Here is a 20331-nt window from a genome sequence, read left to right as displayed (position 1 = left end):
ACTGAAGAACTGACCGTAGCTTTCAACACGTCCATTTCCTTCCCTAGCCGTGTGAAACCTGCGTCACTGTAGGCCTACATCGCAATCGACAGAAAACAACCGACGAAACTGCACCCTTCAGTACCATCATCCGACCGCTATTCGAGAGTCGAACATACTCACAACCGAACACATAAGCGCTTCGCTGTGACATCGCGGCGAATCCCCTGATTCCACTGACTCCAGAGGGGCAGCTCTTCCAACCTGTGCGACTGCGCCATGTTACAATAAGAAGCCGCACCCGACAATGGCTGATACCGGCCGCGGGCTGTTGGAAGCCCTGGATGCTTTCCAAAGGAATCTTCTGTCGTTGCAAGAGCGTCCCAAAGAGGACCGCCTCGATCTACCACAACTAATTGGCCCGTCGCTAGAAGAACTGGGGGCGTGTTTAAAGGGCTTTTGGACAAGCCAGCAAGAAGTAAAGCCAGTCGGGATGGGATACTATCGGGTAGGTGATGTTTTTTTTATAGAAAACATATTGACGCGGTGGCTAACTGGTGATGAAAACTCTAGGCCAGGTCGAGATCCATGGGACGGAGTACGCCTTTAACCAAGGCTTCCAGGAGATCGTACTGCAAGTTGCCGATGAGCTCGATCTAGACGAGTTGGAGGCTGCCCAGCTCCTGTTGGACTCAGAGAGAGATGAGGCGACCAACGGACGATCCCGCCGATTATGCGCCATCATCCGATTTCACCGACAACGAATGTTCATCCTTAACATCATCAGGCTTCTGCTAGATCTGTCGAGGCTTGGTGAGGTTCCCGAGGAAATCGAGGACTGGTTAGGCTCCAACGTGGACGAATTGATTGTCGGAGTCGGTCCCTCGACCCGGACGCAAAAGCTCCTACCGCGATGCATGGCGGCCATGCGCGACATCCGAGCCCAACTCCAAAAAATATTCGACACAGTGCTTGGAGCTCAGGTCCGCGGAAGCGCTGACCAGAACGAGTTCCGCGAGATAATTGAATACTCCCGATACAGCCTTGTTCAACAACATGAACTACTTGCCGTGATTGCGTGTCACTGCATCGACCGGCGAGTGGGTACCACGCAAGACTTCACCGAGTTCATAGCGGCTTTGAGGAAGATCGACAGATACGACTACTCAACAGTCCACCTCTTTCCCGTTTTGGGCGCCTTCATTAGCGTTTTTGGCTCGACAGAGGGCAATGGGGACTTGACTACAGCTAGGCAACTTAATGACATTGTATGTCAAACGTCAGAAGATGATTCTCGATCATTTGTGTGTCTGCAGGCTGCTGTAAAGGCATGGTGGCTCGCTGAGTACAGCGGCTGGTATGTCGATGCCACCCACAGTGCTGGTTTGCCGGTCGATGTTATCGACAGGGAAGAAACGCAAAGATCCAAGCTCTTCATGGAATCTTTGAAAGACGGGGCTCTTGACATGATCCTTGCCGTGACGGCCGATGTGAAGTCTTCTGACTGGCAAGATCCTGCTCGGGTAGGCATTCGTCAGTGGCTGCAGAGGAAATCGCCTTCCCTCCCGGTCGATACGGTTCCTTTCTCGGATGTTTTCCAAACCTGCCTTGCGACGCAGATCGAAGTTTTCGTGGATGCCTCGATCTCAAACCTGCCCGACATTCTTCGAAAGCTTCGCACAGAGGAAGATGAGCAGCGCCAGATGAAGCACGGGCAAGAGCAGGACCTGGATCTGGAAAGGTTCCTTCTGATCATTGCATACGCTTACGAAGGTCGCCCCGATGCAGCGGCCGAATTCTGGGCTGATCCTGATAGTAATCTTGCAGGATTTTTGCAATGGGCATCTCGAAGGGCATCAACCCCGTTGGTAAGCGCCTTCTGCGAAATGCTTCTGTCTTTATCCGAGGACGCTGAATGCGCAACGGCAGCCCACGAATTTCTTCTCGACGACGCACATCATGCTACCGGCAAGATGAGGAAGAGTTCGTCGCTCAGCTGGTCGCAGATTCTCAAAGAGCTCGAGTTCTACACACACAAGATTAGGGAAAAGCCTACGGCGGCGCAGACCCAGGCGTACAAAGCCGGAAAATACCACGATGAGCAAGCAGAGACAGAGCCCGAATTCTACATGATGCTCGAATGCTATTTGCGGCTGATGACGACATTGGCTCGCCAAAGCGAACAGGCGCGCATGTTTCTACTTGAATCAGAGAAGCCCAAGTTGGTGGAGCTGCTGTTCCAACTTATCAGCAGCCCTGTTTCATTTCGATTGAGGGCTTGTGCCTTCCAGGTCGTGAACTCCCTCCTAGCGCGCAAGACGCTCGCAGAAAGCAGGCACATGTGGGAGTATCTTGATTCATGTCTGGGTGGCTATTTCATGTCGCCCTCGATGCTGAAAGCGCAGTCTCCGTCCTCGAATGCCCCAATCCCATCGTACTTTATGGAGGCCATGTTTGAAGACATGAGTCCCCGCTTTGAGGAAGTTCTTTCATTTATGCAACTCCTTGGCGGTCTTCTTCGTCTCCCAGACGGCTACGGACCTTTAAACGACACCCTGCCATTCCCGGAAGACCTTGGCGCAACATTCCGAACACGTGCCGGAGTTGAACCCTACATTGACTATTCTCTTGGCCATGTGTTTGCAGTGAAGTCGCAAGAAACCTCGGATCTGATCCAGCAGAGGATCCTGCGATATGAGTGCCTCGAACTCGCACTGACGTGCCTCTCCACGTTCAATGAAGATCTGATTGTGTTTGGCAACGAGACGAACATTCCAGTCGATGCCGCTATATCAACTTCAGATCTCAGATCCTATGTTACACTGCACCCATTTGCGCGGGTGATGGAGTGGATGTATGATAGCCAATTCGTCAAGGCTCTCATGGGGACTATTCACCAGGAATCCGATGACATTGGCAAGGCTGCTCCTGACTCGCCCCTAATGCTGAGCATCCTTCGCGGCATAGAAGTAATACTCAAAGTGCTGGACCTTCAAGCAACCTACCTGGATGTGGTTCGGTCTATTGTCAAGCCACAGGCCAAACATTCGAGTCGATCATTAGCGATTCCGTCGTCCAACGCAGCATTCGCTACCATTGAGGATGGCATCATGACAAACCTTAATATCGTCTCTGATCTTGGACTCTACTGTGGCCTTGGTAATGCTGATCTTACCAATGCAAGCTTGAAGTTGTTAGAAAAGATCTCAACCTCACCAAGAATCATTTCAGCATGGCAGATGGGTCCTGGCCGACAAATTCGTCGCAACATCGCCATAGTGGCCCTCGAAGAGAATGGCGACGCTGATACCATCGCCGGTTCATTCATGGCAGAGCTAGACGTACCATTCGACCATTTCCAGAAAAGTGACGGGTCCAACTACCAAAGCAAGATGTTCATACTCGAGTTCCTCTCTTCGACTATCCGCGCCAACCCGGGCCGGCCAACTGTGGCCCATCTCCTTCTCGGGTTTAGTTGTGGGGTTGAATCGTTGAGTGTCAGGCCTGGAGGCGCATTCGATGCAGGTGCTTCGTTATTCCATCATCTAGTAGGCATCGTTACCGAAGTGCCTATCAGTGATGAGGGCGGCATGCAAGGGTGGCTCATAGCCCTAAAGCACAAGGCTATGAAGGTTCTCCAGGCTCTCTGGAGCTCTCGTCTATCTGCAAGCTTTGCTCTCGAGCAGCTTAGAGCCAACGAGTTTCTTTTCCACCTGCTACTGGCAGGGTTTGTGCTCCAGCCAGACGCCATCTGGGATGGTGCTGAGACATCTCTAGGCCCAGACTTTCTGGTACAACCAGGAGCACAGGGCTATGTTGACTATCTCTCAATGCGCGCGATGGCTTTGGAATACATAGCATACGAGCTTTGCAGTGTTGCCCAGAGCCATCAACCTGCTCTCAAGCGCCGCATTTTCGATGCTCTAGGTGGACAAATTCCTATGGACAGTGGCGAGACCCTACCAGTTTCTTCTGTCTTTGATTTCAACGACGTCCTCTCGAAGGAAGCCGACTTCAATGCCCCCATGCCAGTGCTTACGGCTTATCACGATCTTGACTTGCGCATTTGCCTCGAGCAGGATAGCGATGGAATCCGTGCCTTCAACCTGGGCAAAGTGAAAGAGATCTTGCTTTTGAAGCGAAATCAGACACGTCTTTCAGGTCAACTAGTACCTGAGCAAGAACTCGCCCCGATCGAAACAGAAGAAGCCCTGGTACAGATGTATATCGCCCATCACAATCGCCTCCAGCAGGTCAAGCTGTATAACTTCAAAGTCCTCCAAGCCTGGACTAAACTGCTGATGGTTATGGCGGATTCGAATGACCTAAAGGGCACCAACCGAGTGTCCTTTATCCTGCAAACCTTGCAGGCCATTCTTCCCAGCCTTGAGTTGTACGGATCAGAGCACCCAGAGGCCGCCTACGAGTTGGCCAACCTGGCGAAGGTATTGCTCTTTAATCTGGATTTCACATCCATTGCACACAACGACAAGCAAAGCCGGGCCATTGGAAGCCTGGTCAGCGACAAGCTGTTCCAGCTTTTGCAAATTTGCCTCGATGCTATAGCAAAATGGACAGGCACACCGGAATTGCGGACGGTCTATTACAGCATCTGCTTCCGGTATATCACGACACTTGTTGACCATGGAAAGGACATTTTGTCGGGCAACCAGGATGCAGCAAAGTCAATACAGGCCTACGGTGAGCGACTCATCAACGTGGTCTGCGATGATGCATATAGTGGCAACGCCAGCTGCCAAACGGCGGCTCTAGTACTGCTGGGTGCCCTGGTCAACCTTGGCAAGCACGAAGCCGACAACTATATTGTGGAGATGCTGAACCGACTCAACTTCATTGGCGTTCTCGTTGATTCGTTACGCAATGTTATGGATGATTGGGTAGCGATTCATCGATCCGGTACGTAATCGTTCCATATCCATAACTAGGGGGCTGAGAGCTAATACGTAACGCAGGAAACGACGAGTTGAAGAACTACGAAAACGCGAAGCTGGCGCTCCTACTCCAATTGTGCCAGACGCGCGATGGTGCCAAACATGTACTCCACAGCAACCTCTTCCGGGCGATTGATCAGTCGGGGCTGTTTGCTGCAGACCCCGAACTGCAAGTTAATTCATCGGATCCGAGGGTACTGGAGAACCACTATGCCCTCCTGGTGCAGGTAATGCGTATCATCGGGGCGGCGATTGTCAGTCGGGGATCGCACAATGTGCTGCAGGGCAGACGTTTCCTGACTGAGCATAGAATGCTTGTAACTCACGTACTGAAGAGGTCTCAGGGCATTGGCGCTAGCGGTAGCAAGACTGACGCCCAATTGGAGGACAAGATCGAGGAGCTTGCCGAGGCATTCATGGTGTTGATGTTAAGGACAGGGTTTATTGATGTGAGTTTGCCGCCCCCCGGGCCCTAGAGAGCCGCACCCGCGTGGCGCCAGTATGGCACGCGACCTTACATGTCTGACAGAAGCTAACACGCATTTACTATAATAGTATGAAGAGGGTTCGTCTCAGACACAGCACAAACCTAGTTCGGTCATTTTCCACTAGCCTGTTTGCCCTTGAGAGAGAAAGGCAATGGCTGCAAGATGCCAGATAAAAACCTGCGCAGGTAGAAGGCTCATTTTAGATTTGTGTACACACTCATAGTCAAGCGAGGGAAATGGGTGAAAATGGTTCTTCTAGGTAGTTAATGATGCACAGCAGCGTCGCTTCTTCGGGCTTCTCCGGACCAATCATGCTATCGACGCGACGGGGGTTTGCTTGAAAAAGACATTGCTGTTTAAAGCGAACGAGAACGAAAGAGAATGGTATGCTGCCAACGTGAAGAGTGTTTGTTCCAAGCCGGATCCATTAGACCCCAAGAGGCAAGTAGAGCAGAAGAGTGAATTGATTACAAGACGGTGACAAGCTGGGGTTGGGTAATGGGAGAGTAATTGTTGGTAGTGTTTGTATCTGTCCTACGATATCCGTGTCGATGGCTATTGGTCAGTGGCATGCACCGGGAATCCTTAGCCTCTTGGCGGCTCTTGGCACATCTTGGCTGGCTTGATTCTCCACGATAGGCTCGTGCAAGGGAGGAGACAGGAGAGCGCCTTGCTCGAAGTGGCAGCTCAGGCCGTGTTGGATCTGGGCATTGGTAGGCGTTCTTGTCAACCTACCCCGGAATGGCATCGCTCGCCCGGCCAAGGTCTGGGGCAACCCGCCCAGCAACGGAGCCCGCAGCAGGTGGCAAGCTTGCAGGGTGTGCATCTGCATGTTGCTCAAGGCCCGCAGTCTGCAGTCTGCAGTCTACCTCGTGGTACATGAGAAGGTACATACATGGTTGATAGTCACATTCCACCACGGCGATATCCTCGGTGACTGATAACGGGATGGGCTAGGCACTCTCCAGCCTGCAATCCTGCCAGCTGAGTCCCCAGTCTGCCAGTAGGACTATCAGCCGAGCCCTTGGCGCCGCTGTCTTGACAGAAGATTATTGATTATGCCGAGTTGATAGCGTACTTGTGTGCCGTGTCTTATATTATACCTTCTCTCAGCCTCCTGTCTCTCGTGTTGCTCTCCTCCCTCCTCTTCACTTCCCTCTGCCGTCGCTTCCGTCCATTTTGCTTGCGTGGACTGGTTCGCCAAGTGGAAGACAAGAGGATAAAGAAGCACCAAGCTGCTGCTAAGCAAGCCATCCGACAACCTGTCAGTTTGGCAAAGGCTTGATTTCGCGGTAGCGAGCCACCCCAATTCCCTCCCAAACAAGCACAGACGGGCATGGCTGTCATTCACCGTTCCTCGTCGTCCAACGACGGGAAGTCGGGCTCCAACAGCCACGCCTACGACACAGAAAAGGGGGGGCGCGCCCTACGGCGACCCCAACAGCCATGACCACGGCTACGGCGTCGAGCAGCCCCTCGGGCACATCCGCGGCATCGAGACGTCGGAGGAGACGTCGCTGCACCGCGGACTCAAGGCGCGCCACATCACCATGATTGCCATCGGCGGCGCCATCGGCACAGGACTGATTATCGGCACCGGCAAGGCTCTGGCGCAGGCTGGCCCCGGCTCCGTCTTCATCTCGTACACCATCGTGGGCTTCATCGTCTTCCTGGTCATGGCCGCGCTGGGCGAGATGGCGGCGTGGCTCCCCATGTCTGCTGGTTTCACTGGCTACGCCTCCCGGTTCTGCGATCCTTCTCTTGGCTTCGCTCTTGGCTGGAGGTACGTACTTGGCTTACACAGCCCCTCCCCCATTCCCCCATTCCCCGGAAACCCGAAGATTCCATTTCCCCGCGATCCCTCGTTTTCTTCCCCATTTCCCCCAGAGTTTTCCCAAATGTTCGTCGTCGTGCGCGCACGTGGCGCTACTGCGTGCAAGTGGCAGCTTCAGCGCCTTGGCCCAAGACCAAGCGCTACCCCAGCTGGCCCAGACACCCATTTTACCCCACGGTGGAGAAGGATTCTGGTGTTTGGCCCCCAGATTGCCCCCAAAATGGTTCGCTATTTGCACACAGTTATGTAACAGGTTCACACTTGCACGCAACCAAGCCTTTCCTTCTATGAGATCGGCAAATGAGCACAAAGGGGAGAGAACGGGAAGAGCGAGAGAAAGAGAGAGGAGGCAGGCGAAAGAAGTCCTTGGCTAACTGAACTTGTCACCATAGTTATTGGTTCAAGTACATCATCGTCACTCCCAACCAGCTGACTGCCGCTGCTTTGGTCATCCAATACTGGCTCCCCCGCGACAAAGTCAATCCAGGAGTATGGATCGCCGTGTTCCTCGTCATCATTGTTTGCATCAACTACTTTGGTATCCGTTTCTTCGGCGAATTTGAGTTCTGGTTGTCCAGTTTCAAGGTCATCGTCGTGATTGGTGTCATGATCCTGACTCTGGTCATCGCTCTTGGCGGTGCTCCCGATCACGACCGAAGAGGTTTCCGATACTGGCAAGACCCTGGGTAAGTACTGGCCGACATAACTATCCTCTCTGTCACCGCAGCAACTAACATGTGGATTCAAATAGCGCTTTCAAGCCCTATATCAAGGATGGCTCTGCTGGCCAATTCCTCGGCTTCTGGAGCACCATGGTCACGGCTACCTTCGCCTACCTCGGTACGGAATTGGTTGGCGTGACGGTCGGAGAGGCCCAGAACCCTCGCAAGACGGTGCCCCGTGCCATCAAGCTAACCTTTTACCGAATTCTGTTTTTCTACGTCATCTCCGTCCTCCTGATTGGCATGTGTGTCCCGTACAACTCCAAGGACCTCGTTTTCGCAAACTCCCAGGCCAACAGCGCTGCTGCGTCGCCTTTCGTCGTCGCCATCCAGAACGCCAAGATCAAGGCCTTGGATCACATCCTGAATGCCTGCATTCTCGTCTTCGTCTTTTCCGCCGCCAACTCGGACCTGTACATTGCCAGCCGGACATTGTACGGTCTCGCTTCCGACGGTTCAGCCCCCGCCATCTTCCGTAAGACCAACAAGAATGGCGTGCCTGTTCCCGCTCTGGCGTTATCGGCCTGCTTCGGCTTCCTGGGCTTCATGAACGTGTCCAGCAACTCGGCCACAGTGTTTGGCTACTTTGTCAACCTGACCACTATCTTCGGTCTGATGACCTGGATCTCCATCCTCGTCACGCACATCTGGTGGTGCCGCGCTCGCAAGGCCCAGGGCCTGATGAACGCGCAGCTGCCCTACGTCGCGCCCCTGGGAATTTACGGCTCGTATGGTGCCCTGGCCATGTGCATCTTGATCGCTCTGACCAAGAACTACGACGTGTTTGTGGGCGATTTCAAGACCAAGTACGCCACCTTCATCACGGGCTACCTGGGCATTCCCGTTTACCTCATCGCCATCTTCGGCCACAAGACCTACCTCTACATCAAGAACGGCCGCACCGCCTGGCCCAAGGGTGTTTCCCCCCATGAGGCCGACTTCTACACGGGTAAAGACGTCATCGACCGCGAGGAGGAGGCCTTCCTCGCTGCCAAGGCCGCTCGCGATGCCGAGAAGGGGCCCGATGCTGGCGGCCAGTTCTACCGGAGATTCGTGTCCTGGCTGTTCTAGAACAAAAGGTGCATCTATCAGGATACCTGCCAACGGCTTCAAATTTTTTGCATACCGAATCACGGCACGTTCTTGGTTATGTAGCCACCCAGCATGCCTTATTTATCCACATGAAGATATATAAATGACATTTATTATGACGCTCCAAAATTTAAAAAAAAAAATCTTCAACCTTCTCACCTTCCTCCTCATCGTGACTTGTCTCTCTGGCTTGCATATTCCGTGAAATATATTTACACGCTTCTGTCACCGTCTTGAACCATATCTCGGTGCTAATGTAATGGCTAACAGCTAACTTTGAAGCCAAGGCTGGGGCCGTTATCTAGGGCTTTGAGTTCGCTTGAGGTAAATGTCAAAAGAAGAGATCGCATTGTGGCTTGTCTACTGCATCTCTAGGTTCATTCGTAGCACGGTTTCGTATCATCTTTATCAATCCAATTGGCGTTGATACAAGGGTTCTCAACAAGGAGCATGAGCAGTTCGTCATCAACGTTCTTTTTTGTTGAATACTATCGAGTTTAACAAATCTCTGTGACTAACCCAAGATCAAATGCTATTTTGACGTAATGTCAGGAGAGCTTCTTCCATGTGGTCCCGGGTCGCTGGAGACGTGATCTTGTCCTCCACGGACGCGGCAATACCGCGAATCGATCCGGTAGTGTGTTCGTACCTCCGTTTAATCCCCAGCGGCGTCTTGGCTAGGAGATCGGCCGCGAGCTGCAGCACGTCGACCCAAAGGCGCTGCACGACGTCAGGGGTGTCCACGCTGTCCGGGACATTGTAGGCAGCGATACCCGTCACGAGGTCGAGCCACTCCTCCGGAATAGCGCCCTGGCTCTGGACCAGAGCCATCAGCAGAAGCGCTATTTGCGACCCGAGCTCGCACTCGTGGAGGTCGACCGTGCCTCGCGTCGTCGAGGTGCGGTTCCAGGCCGCCAGCAGATCCTTGCTGAGAGTCGACCACCCGTCATGGTCGAGTAGAGACCGGACGCCCTCGTCCGTCTGCGTCACGCCTTGCAGCACGCCGAGCACGAGGGCACGGTACCCGATACTGCCGCTGCCCGAGCCCGCACTCGTCTGGTACAGCTCCACGAGCAAGTCCATAAGGCTGATGGCTTCGTTGCGTAGAACCTCCCCGTCATCTTCGCGAAGCCACTCCCCGAGCGCACGGAGCGCCGCGAGGAGCAGGGGGTCCTCGGCCGGGGACTCGTTTTGTTGGTCCCACGCGAGCGTCAGGTGGGACCCAGCCATGGTGTGGGACTTGCCGTACCGGGTCTCCGGGTGTAGCCCCTGAGCTCCGGCCACGGCGGCGTCCCATCGGTCTCGGAGGTACTCCATGATGACTGAGAGCGCTTCGGATATCGATCGGTTGAGCTTCAGTAAAAGTTCGGGGGCCATCCGGAACGTGGCTGTGAAGTCGGTCGTGTTGCTCTCCGTGCCGAGCTCCGCGTCCATCTGTTGCAGCAGGAAACTGATGAAATACGACAGAATCAAAAGTGCAGATGTAAGTCTGCTCGATATGGCTGGGTATTCAGGGGTATTGAGTTTGGACAGCAAGGAGGGGAGGGTCGCCTTAAGGTCTACAATGATCAGGCTGATTAAGAGGTACGAGAAGGGATCTTCGGCGCCGGACTGGTTGCTGAACAAAAGCCCAGGGACAGAGTCTGAATATGTAATCAAGAGGCGCGCGGCACAATTAGTGTAAGCCTCTCGGCCAGCGGCGGTAGGTCTGGAAGTTGCGAGGTTTCTGATAAGTTCAATCAGCGATCCGAGCCATTGCGGGCTCAGGGGTACCAGCTAAAGCAGGAGTCAGTCGCGGAGATCATAAAGGGGATGTTTCCCTAGTCAAAAACTTACATCATCGTCCAGACGACCGAGAGCTTTGTCGATGAAATCGAGGAGGGTAACAGCATCTGTTCCTTTATACGATGCAATGAGGGCCGATATCGTCTGATCGATCCGGTCTCTCAAACTGGAGCGATCTTTCGTATTGGATGCCGTGTGCAGCCATGACCAGGATATAATAGCCAGTGCATATGGCTGCTTTGGGGCAATCTCTATCAAAGGCGTCCAGTCTTGGGCCGCTGAGAACGCCCTCCCGCCCTCAGGTTTACTGACTAGCGTGAGAAGTGTCTTTAGTATAACATCTGTAGTCTCCCCGGAGCTATGAACCGTTAGTTTTCGTATTTTCTCTACGAACATGGGTTGCCACCAACCTGCACAGAACAGCTTCGAGTAGTCTAGGTATCCGCCCGAGGAGTTTGTTATTGGTGAGCGCCTCGGCTGGCAGAAGCACTGAAAATGTGTAGATAACGTTGGTAGCGAGATCCAACATCTCCCTCGCATCGGCTTGCTTGGAACCCGGCTTCGCGCCGGTTTTCAGCAGCCGGTCGAGGAACTTGACGGATATGGAGTCCCATAGCGCCACAACGACCTCTTTGTTCTCTCGGACGGCCTCCGAGTTATCCAGCGTAGACTTGAGCAGGGCCAAGCCAACGAATCTAGACGTGTCATCCTTTGCGCGCAGAAGCTGCTGGATCTTGTCGACCTGCCCTTGCTCGGACTGGGGAGGATCGGGTGTGGGGCCGTCGTCACGGCTTTCTGAAGGGTTGTCAAGCGAATCCATGGCTTCGGAAATCCAAGGTCATTTCAGTAAGAGCGAGAAAGCATCGTGAATATGACTGCGATACACACTCACGAGGTTGTCGTCGCAGTGGTGGAGCAACAGCTGTTCTAGAAGTTTACCTCATATGCATGCACTGTTTCTGCAGGTTGCAAAGCAGCTGTGACGGTCACACGCTAGCTCTTTGTGGAGTAGCATTTTACCTTTTACCTGTCAAGCACGATCAACATGAGAGACCCTTGTCTGCTTCCTTCCCATAGCATAGCCTCGTCGCAATCGACAGACGTTCAGCGCTCTCAGCTTGGCCCGGAGCTGAGCCCGTCTTAGAATCAAAACCACCACATTTCAATCGCGACATGGCTGCATACTCTGCCACCTTGCGACGATGGCTAGCAGGAACCTAATCAGCGGCGATCCCGGGGCAGCAACCCCTTCGACATCCACATCATCCTCATCTTCATCACATGCCGCCACCTCCAACAACCTCCCCCGGTCGCCCCTGCATCAGCAGCACGACAACTTCGACGATGACGAAGAAAACGACGATATAGACTTCCTCGACCCCGAAGAAGAAGAAGACACCGGCATCTTCGAGAATGACCCTCTCGACGAGGAGCCCATCAGCTTCAAGCGAAAACAGAAACAGAGCGTGTTGGTCAAGCCCGCACGCCTGCTATCGGCGATAACAGGCAACCGTCTTGGCGGCGGCACCACCCAGTCGCCGGCGCGATCGCCGCACAACTTGTCCGGCGCGAACACGCCGTCACGCCTGCAAGGGCTCGACACCTCGCGGAGCGATAACGGAATGGGCTGACGCCCTCGAAAGATGGGGTGCCGGTCGATTGGTATCAGGAGGGGCCGGGGCGGCGCGTTGGCTACGAGGACATGACGGCCATCGATTGGATCTTCGAGTACACCAAAGAGCGACAGCGACTACGGGCCCTGTACTCGAGCGCCTCGGGCGTTCTTGGCTACGTGCAACAGCTGCTCGACGCAAGCCAGGTCTGGGTTGTACTGGTCTTGACGGGGCTGGCGGTCGGGGCTCTTGCGGCTGCCATAGGGGTCACAACCGACTGGCTTGGAGACGTCAAGGTTGGGTACTGCTCCTCTGGCAAGGAAGGCGGCGCCTTCTACCTCAACAAAGATTTCTGCTGCTTGGGATACGACCAAGGCGAGAAGTGCCTCGGGTGGAGACCGTGGGCGACTGCTCTCGGTGTAGGCAATGCCGGCGGGAGATGGTTTGTCGGCTACTTTTTCTACATTCTGTTTGCAGTGACGTTCGCGCTCTGCTCCAGTATCTTGGTGCAAGAGTACGGTATCTACGCGAAACATAGTGGTATACCCGAAATCAAGACAGTTCTGGGTGGGTTCATCATAAAACGATTTCTGGGGGTTTGGACCCTGGTCACCAAGTCTTTGGGCCTTGTAAGTTCTGGGAAACTCTCCATCAAACCATCTGCCTGACTCTTAAGTCGCTAATACTCACCTAGATCCTCGCAACCGGGTCTGGCATGTGGCTAGGAAAGGAGGGACCTCTGGTTCACGTCGCATGTTGTTGTGCGAACCTCTTTATCAAGCTCTTCCCCAATATTAACAACAATGAAGCTCGTAAGCGCGAAGTGCTTTCGGCCGCAGCGGCATCTGGCATCTCCGTGGCCTTCGGATCGCCGATTGGCGGTGTGCTCTTCTCCCTCGAGCAGCTTTCCTACTACTTTCCTGACAAAACCATGTGGCAATCTTTCGTCTGCGCCATGACCGCCGCCGTCATGGTACAAGCCATTGACCCCTTCCGGTCCGGCCAGTTGGTTTTGTACCAGGTCAAGTACACGTCGCATTGGCACGGCTTTGAGATTGTCCCCTTTGCCATACTCGGCGTTGTTGGGGGCATTTATGGCGGCCTATTCATCAAGGCCAACATGCGCGTGGCACAGTGGAAGAAGTCTACAAATCTGCCCCTGCCTGGCCCTCTTGTCCAGGTTGGCATAGTGGCATTCCTCACAGCCCTGATCAACTATCCAAACTTTTACATGCGGGCTCAGAACTCCGATCTCGTGTCTCAGCTCTTCTCTCAATGCTCGCAAATGCTTGACGATCAGTTTGGGCTTTGCAAGACGGGTGCTGCGACTGCAGGCACTATTATATTACTCCTTTTTGCTGCCGTTCTTGGCTTTTTCCTGGCCTCGATTACCTTCGGTCTGCAGATACCGGCCGGAATCATCCTCCCCTCCATGGCCATCGGTGCTCTTACAGGGCGCGCTCTCGGTATCATTATGGAGATCTGGCAGCACAACCACCCAGGATTCATCGCCTTTGCCTCGTGCGAGCCCGACATCCCCTGCATCACGCCCGGCACGTATGCCATTATCGGCGCCGCTGCGGCGCTTGCTGGCGTTACCCGTCTGACCGTGTCCATCGTCGTTATCACTTTCGAGCTGACAGGCGCCCTGACGTACGTGCTCCCCATTATGGTGGCCGTAATGCTGGCCAAGTGGGTCGGCGACGCCTTCTCGCGCCGCGGCATCTACGAGTCCTGGATCCATTTCAGCGGGTACCCCTTCCTCGACAACGGCGACGACGGCGCGGGCCGTCTGCACGTCCCCGACATCCCCGCCGGCCAGATCATGACGCGCATTGAAGACCTGGTGGTACTGACGGCGACGGGCCACACGGTGGGCTCGCTGCGCCGCGTGCTGGAGTCATGCGACTACCGCGGCTTCCCCGTCGTGCGCGACCCCCGCGACGCCCTGCTGCTGGGCTACATCTCGCGCGCCGAGCTGGCGTACAACCTGGCGAGCGCGGTGCAGCCGCCGCGCTCCCTCCCGCCCGAGGCCGAGGCCTTCTTCAGCCACCAGCCCCTCGCCGACCCCGTCGCCACCCTCGACCTGCGCCCCTGGATGGACCAGACGCCGCTCACCCTGCCCGCGCGCTCCAGCCTCCACCTCGCCGTCAGCTACTTCCAGAAGCTCGGCGTCCGCTACGTCCTCTTCGTCGAGCGCGGCTCCCTCGTCGGCGTGCTCACCAAGAAGGACTGTTGGTACGTCCTCAACGGCGCCGACGAGACGCGTCGGACGGCCGGCGGTGCCGGCGGCGGTGCGGGAGGCCGGGACGGTGATGGAGTCGGAGACCGTACGCGCGAGATGGGGGAGGAGGTTGAAGAGCGCGGGCTGTTGGGTAGGGATAGTGCGGACGATGATGAACTCGAAGAGGAAGGTGATGATGATATCAACAGGTCTAGGTCACCTAGAAACGTTGGGGGAAGAGGACGGGTCGTCGTATTATAGGAGTTGAGCGATTCGTCTATAGAGCTTGAAATTTTGTCATTAGCCATGTCGTTTGATCTGTGTGGACGTGGCTCTAAAATCTGATTTTCCGATGATTAGTAAATAACAAACCGCAACTCGCAATATTCGGGTATGCCCAAGCCGTAACCTGTCACCCTGCGATCACGAAAAAGCACAGGCATACATGGTATATATAGCTGGCTCGAGCAGGTGTTCTTTGCCGGGAATCCACAAATGATGCACAGCACTAGAGCCCAAGTCCCAGGGAACGCTTGGTGCCTGTTCTTCAGGGGTTGCAGAATGTGTGTATAAGCCCCTTATCTATCCCTGCACAACCCATTCCCTGGTAGTCTTACAATGCTAGGTATGGATAGCACATAACCACCACATACAGCTTAAGTGGCTGTCTTCAACGATAAAAAGGGCCAAAGGTATTTGGACAGTCAGGTCACATCATAGTCACTCCGTTCACCAAGGCATCACTGAACAGTGGGAGTCGTCTGATCTTTCGCTCCATTTCCCTTCGAAAACGAAAGGTTTGAGCAAATGCTTAATATTTTGATTGACTGGTGGACGCTTTTGTCCCTCGAGCTAATGCTTTCGCGCCATCAACCCTGCCCTTGACTAATCGTGGTTTTATGCGTCGCTATTTATCTGTGAGTGAACCGAGTGGTACAACACAGCGAGGATGTAATGCAACGGCCCGTCCGTCGAAATGCTGCTAAAAATAGGGTATCATGTTGTCATCTCCCTCTCGCAAACCAAAAACTCCCCATGCAATGCAATGAGATCTCCTGACCTTCCGTAAAATCATAGCTTTCGTGTGGCCAGCATCTGCAGTGGCCTTTGCTCCTCAGGACAGCCAGTGCTGTGCTGCCCAATATTGGTGCTGCTCTCTGACCATCCGCAATTGGTGGCCCATGTCGCCTAGTATACAGTCACTATCACTCCGTCACGATGTCTTCACCACATTCGTATCGGGAGGTAGTGACAGAGGTGTCCCTTGTTGCGGGATCCATAAGAGTACTCTTATCGTCCAACGGGCTGCTTTCCCTTCCGCGTCGCTGTCATAACTTTCAGCTCGAGGTGGTAATAGGACTTCTGGTTCCTGCCTGTGCTCCTAATGTCGACCTTGGTGCGACACACAGGGCAGCACTTCTTGACACTATCTATGTGCAGAGCCGAGTGCAAACATTCGGAGCAGAAAAGATGGCCTAGAAATATCAAGTCAGCATATGAGCGCGGCAATGGATGATATGGGAGGCCTTTAATAACAAAAGCACAGAGGAATGAGTTGCACCTACCACAGTGAGTGACGGTCAAGTTCGATACGTCATCCATGCAGATGACGCACTGGAACTTGGATAGTTTGACACGGTTGTCTATAGCAGGCTTCTGCAGCTCTTTGGGCACCTCGTCCGCTTTCGACAAATCCAACACCTCGAGATCTTCCTCCTTGGCCTGCGGGGCGGGTGAGGACTCGCCAAACACCGATTCACCAGGCGACGGCGGTCGGACTGATCCACGAGAGCGTCGCTGTGCTGGCCGCTGCGCAGTGGATGTCGAGGTCCGGCGTACGGCAGCTGTTGCGTTACTGGCGGATGCATTGGTAGATGATCGGCGGCGTTTTCTCGTAGCGGTGGCGGTGGTTGCGGGTGGGCCCATGGGAACGGGCGAAGACGACAGTGTGATTTCTCGAGATTCCTCCTTGGTCAAGTCCACCACTTGACTTAACCTGCGAGACCGCCGCGGTGCTGTCGGCAATCCGGCCGACGAAGAACTAGCGGGAGGCATTTCGCTTCCGAAAGAAGGCTGTGGAAATAAGGAGGTTTCTGTGGGCTCGGTCTGGGTTCGGTTCGCAGCAAACGGACTGCTGCTCGGCGGCGGCTGGAGTGAAGGCAACGAGAAGTTAGCCGAAGCAAGGGCAGAGACGTAGAAGTCGTCGGTCTCTGGCTCCAGGCCAGGTGCTGTATTGGCTGCGGGAGGGATGTTGGGAGACAAAAGTGAATCGAAGCTGGTGTTTTGGTCAATTAACGAGGGTGGTGGTTGTTGAGTTGTCGTAGGCGGTAGGAAGGGACCGGCGATAGTGGGGGTTGAGTGGTTATGGGTGTGGTTGTGGAGATGATAGACGTCGCTATTGTTGCTGCTAATGTCGATGTTGTGGTGGAACGAGTGTAGAGGCAGGGGCGAGTTGGATTGCGGATCAACTGAGTCCAGAGGCCGAAGTGGGGCGCAGGTACATTGCTGTGTTTGCTGCTGCACTTGCCCTTGACCTTGACCTTGACCTGGACTTTGGCCTTGACTTGGCTCGAATTCACGGCGCGGGAAAAAGGCTGACGAGGGAGAAAGATGGCGGTAGCCCTGGATTGAGGAATCCCAGTTTAGATCCGAGTTTGCATCCCAGTTTGCATCCAATCCTGCCACCTCTGGAAGCGGCCCAGATTGACCAACCCCGCCACAGAACAGATGGTTGTTGTGGTAGTTGTTGCCGCTGAAAGTGTGATCGGGCAGAGGCAGAGGCAGAGGCAACGGTGGCGGTTGCGGAAATTGCACAGGTTGGGCGAGCGTCGGTGCTGCCGCGTAGCTGCGGTATTGCGAAACAAACCCTGGGAAATATCCGGAATAGGGTACTTGGAGGGGAAAATCTGGGTGGCTAATGTCAGGGCTCGTTTGCACCGACCCGAATGTGTCAGGAAACGATGGCAAGTTATTGATGCTGTTGTTTCTGCTTTGGTAGTTGTTGTTGTCTGTGTCCGTGTCTGTGTTGGTCGCCGTCTCGAAGGCGAAGGCCAGGCCGGTGTTTGAGAAGGGGATTGCGTCGGTATGGAAGTAGCCGTCAGGCCCCAGGTAGCTTCCCATTGCTGAAGCAAATATGCCCTCGTCGTCGCTCATGGGTCCAGTCAAGTCCCCGCCTGCTAAGAAGTCGCCTATAGAAAATGCTCACAAAAGAATTGTCAGGCTACCGAGAAGCTCCTTGCATGACGATGAACAAAAACATGTACGAGGTAAGGAAACAAGCTCGTGGCGGTTTTTGCTTTATAACAACGAAGAGCGGGAAGTCTCTGTAGATAAAAGCTCAAGAGGAAGACAATATATCATTCAATGATGCTCGTCTGAATTGACTTACTAGGGGTTGAGATACCATTCACTAGACTGAGAAGGTTCGCCATTGATCGCAACTGCCTTTCTTCGCTCATGGTTTATTGAGCTGGTTACCTACTAGAATCCCTGACGAACTGAGGCTACTTGACTCCTTGTGCGGTCGGTACGGATTATCAATAAATGTGCAATTGGATGTACGGTAGGTTGTTCGGCCAGGTTCAGTTCCCTGTCTCCCGCAAGGTTTCAATGTTCCGTTTCCTCCAAATTCTTTGAGACGCCGATTGCTCACGGCCAGTACCGTTGTATGGATACGGCTCCTGGATGGGTCGTTTTTCTGGGAGGGCAACCGTCGGCCTGGGAGCGCTGTCAAGTGGTAAAGGCCCAAGGTCATCGAACATGGCGGGGAAGAGAAGCTCTGAATGTTGAAGGCTGGCTGGACCGGGCTGGCTGGGGAGGCGAGAGAGGGCGGCCGGCGTGTTACTATTATTGCTTTATCCCAAGGGGCTTCCCGAGTGGACAACTCGGCTGGAGCAAACCGCTAAAGATGATAGAGGACGGAACGCAAATGCGCACACGCGCACAGGATACACCAGGTGAGGCAAGAGGTACTGTCCTGCAGGCAGCAGCTAGCTGTCGGCCTCAGTGGCCTCAGTGATGATGGTCTCTCTGCGTATGCGTGACTGTGGTATCACCTGTGGGCATATATTGGATGTGGGTGGTGTGCATGCATGCATACCCGTCCGTCAAGCAAAGCAAGCAGTGGTGAGTAAATAGAGGTGCGTATGTAAGTGTAAGCGTAAGTGCAAGCGCAGCAGGCTTCTGGAAGTGAGGGGATTTATTGCACGCACTTGAATCTATCCGTCGCCGCGATCCCTCTCTGCTGTGCTACGAATCCATCATGTCATGGGCTGCAAGCTAGGTGCATGCTTTCCGACATCAAGTAAGCCGATCAAAATTGATTGCCTATCTCGCATCCTCACATATGATACCTTGGACGGCAGCCGGGTACTTTTGCGACTCCGTTCCAATGCAAGCGTCCACGTTGAAAAGAACCCTTGCGACCCCACCGCGCTTGCCGGCTTGTTTCTCAGTCAGCAGCAGCAACGCCGGCCGGCTTGTCTGCGTAGGCGTCTGGTGTCTGGATGCTGGGGGGGGGGGCCAGGGGCGAACAAAGGGTACGCAATTTGCCGAATACGGCGCGATAGTTTGTACTACCACCAAGGGGGGCGGCTTTTGTATCGTCTGTTGTATCATGACCAGAATCACGACTGCCTGAGTCTTTTCGGTCCTGTCTCTGTGTCTCGTGCAAGGTGGTTTGAGTGACCAGCTGGGTGAGTGGCCGGCTGGGTGAGTGCCGTGCCCGTAATTGGGGCTTTTCCCAATTGCCTAATTCGTACAGAATTGCTGCATGGAGTCATGCGACGAGCCAATCAGCGGCCTCGCCTCTGCGGTTTTTGAGGGCCAATGCAGCTTCCGGCTCAGCAGGCGATTCTCGGCTTGGCCAGAAACCAGTATGGTGATCTGGGACAACGCCACATACATAACGAACGAGAGAGTGCTCGGAGGCGCTGAGCACATCTCTCACGAGTGGCTTTCTCATACGCCGGAACTGGTTAGAAAGCAATATGGCCTCCCGTGTTATTGCATTTTTGCTGTCAGTCGGTTACATGATAGGCGAGCCATCCTGAACGAACACGGTCTGGGCACGATACGTCGTATATCGTGAATCGTATACGACATACGTGGTTAAGGCTATGGCTACCACCGGCCCCAATGACTCTCGTCAGAAAAAATGGCAATTCGTCTCACCTCAGGAGGCTCGATCTCCCTTCCTCCCCCCACGCACCTAGATAGATATCTGGCCAAGCTCGGCGCCGAACAGCCTTGCAAGCCAACTGCTGACGGTGGACCTATCGCATTGCTCAGAAAATATCCTCAAAATACGATGCATACTGTGTACAACCTTGGGCCGTTCTGCCATAGCGAGTGCCGCAACTTGCGTTTGCGTTTGCACGCACCGAAACATTGTAATTCTCGAAACTGTATCGTGCATGTGTGTACATGCGTGTGCGACGGTCCCTCTGCAACCACCCTCGTCCATCGGAGATGATCAATCCCCCTACATCTTCACCATTCACACTGCTTGCTACTTGCCCACAGATCTCAAGTTTCTCCAAACGCCCAATATTGCGCATACATGGGTGCATTATAAGAAACCAAAGATTGTACTAGAAGACAAAACACTGATATCAGGGTAAATTATCGAGAGAATCTGAGAA

At 54.1% G+C, this 20331-nt stretch overlaps 5 protein-coding genes across 5 annotated transcripts; 3 read left to right on the top strand and 2 right to left on the bottom strand.

Moving 5' to 3' along the window:
- Positions 1-286: 286 nt before the first annotated feature.
- PG998_000542 (uncharacterized protein) lies at positions 287-5380 on the top strand (the record flags this gene model as incomplete). Its single annotated transcript, XM_066867360.1, has 3 exons — positions 287-487; positions 558-4896; positions 4953-5380. Coding segments are annotated over 3 exons (4968 nt in total), but the record flags the coding sequence as incomplete, so codon positions are not given.
- Positions 5381-6717: 1337 nt separating this feature from the next.
- On the top strand, positions 6718-9046 carry PG998_000541 (amino acid permease; the record flags this gene model as incomplete). The annotated part of the gene is made up of 3 exons (XM_066867359.1): positions 6718-7202; positions 7646-7939; positions 8005-9046. Coding segments are annotated over 3 exons (1821 nt in total), but the record flags the coding sequence as incomplete, so codon positions are not given.
- A 546-nt stretch (positions 9047-9592) lies between these two features.
- On the bottom strand, positions 9593-11672 carry PG998_000540 (uncharacterized protein; the record flags this gene model as incomplete). The annotated part of the gene is made up of 3 exons (XM_066867358.1): positions 9593-10843; positions 10904-11210; positions 11263-11672. The coding sequence occupies 3 exons, from the start codon at positions 11670-11672 to the stop codon at positions 9593-9595; spliced, it is 1968 nt and encodes a 655-aa protein (XP_066735773.1).
- Positions 11673-12054: 382 nt separating this feature from the next.
- On the top strand, positions 12055-14950 carry PG998_000539 (voltage gated chloride channel; the record flags this gene model as incomplete). Its single annotated transcript, XM_066867357.1, has 3 exons — positions 12055-12463; positions 12496-13094; positions 13160-14950. 3 exons carry the CDS (start codon positions 12055-12057, stop codon positions 14948-14950), a joined length of 2799 nt encoding a protein of 932 aa, XP_066735772.1.
- A 1029-nt stretch (positions 14951-15979) lies between these two features.
- Positions 15980-17842, bottom strand: PG998_000538 (uncharacterized protein; the record flags this gene model as incomplete). Its single annotated transcript, XM_066867356.1, has 2 exons — positions 15980-16164; positions 16255-17842. The coding sequence occupies 2 exons, from the start codon at positions 17840-17842 to the stop codon at positions 15980-15982; spliced, it is 1773 nt and encodes a 590-aa protein (XP_066735771.1).
- Between the last annotated feature and the right edge of the window lie 2489 nt (positions 17843-20331).

The sequence above is a fragment of the Apiospora kogelbergensis genome (assembly GCF_038363985.1).
Source record: "Apiospora kogelbergensis strain CBS 113332 chromosome Unknown utg000001l_segment0_segment0, whole genome shotgun sequence".
NCBI classification, from domain to species: Eukaryota; Fungi; Ascomycota; class Sordariomycetes; order Amphisphaeriales; family Apiosporaceae; genus Apiospora; species Apiospora kogelbergensis.
Note: the sequence above shows the minus strand (reverse complement) of the source record. Positions and strands in the feature narration are given on the sequence as shown.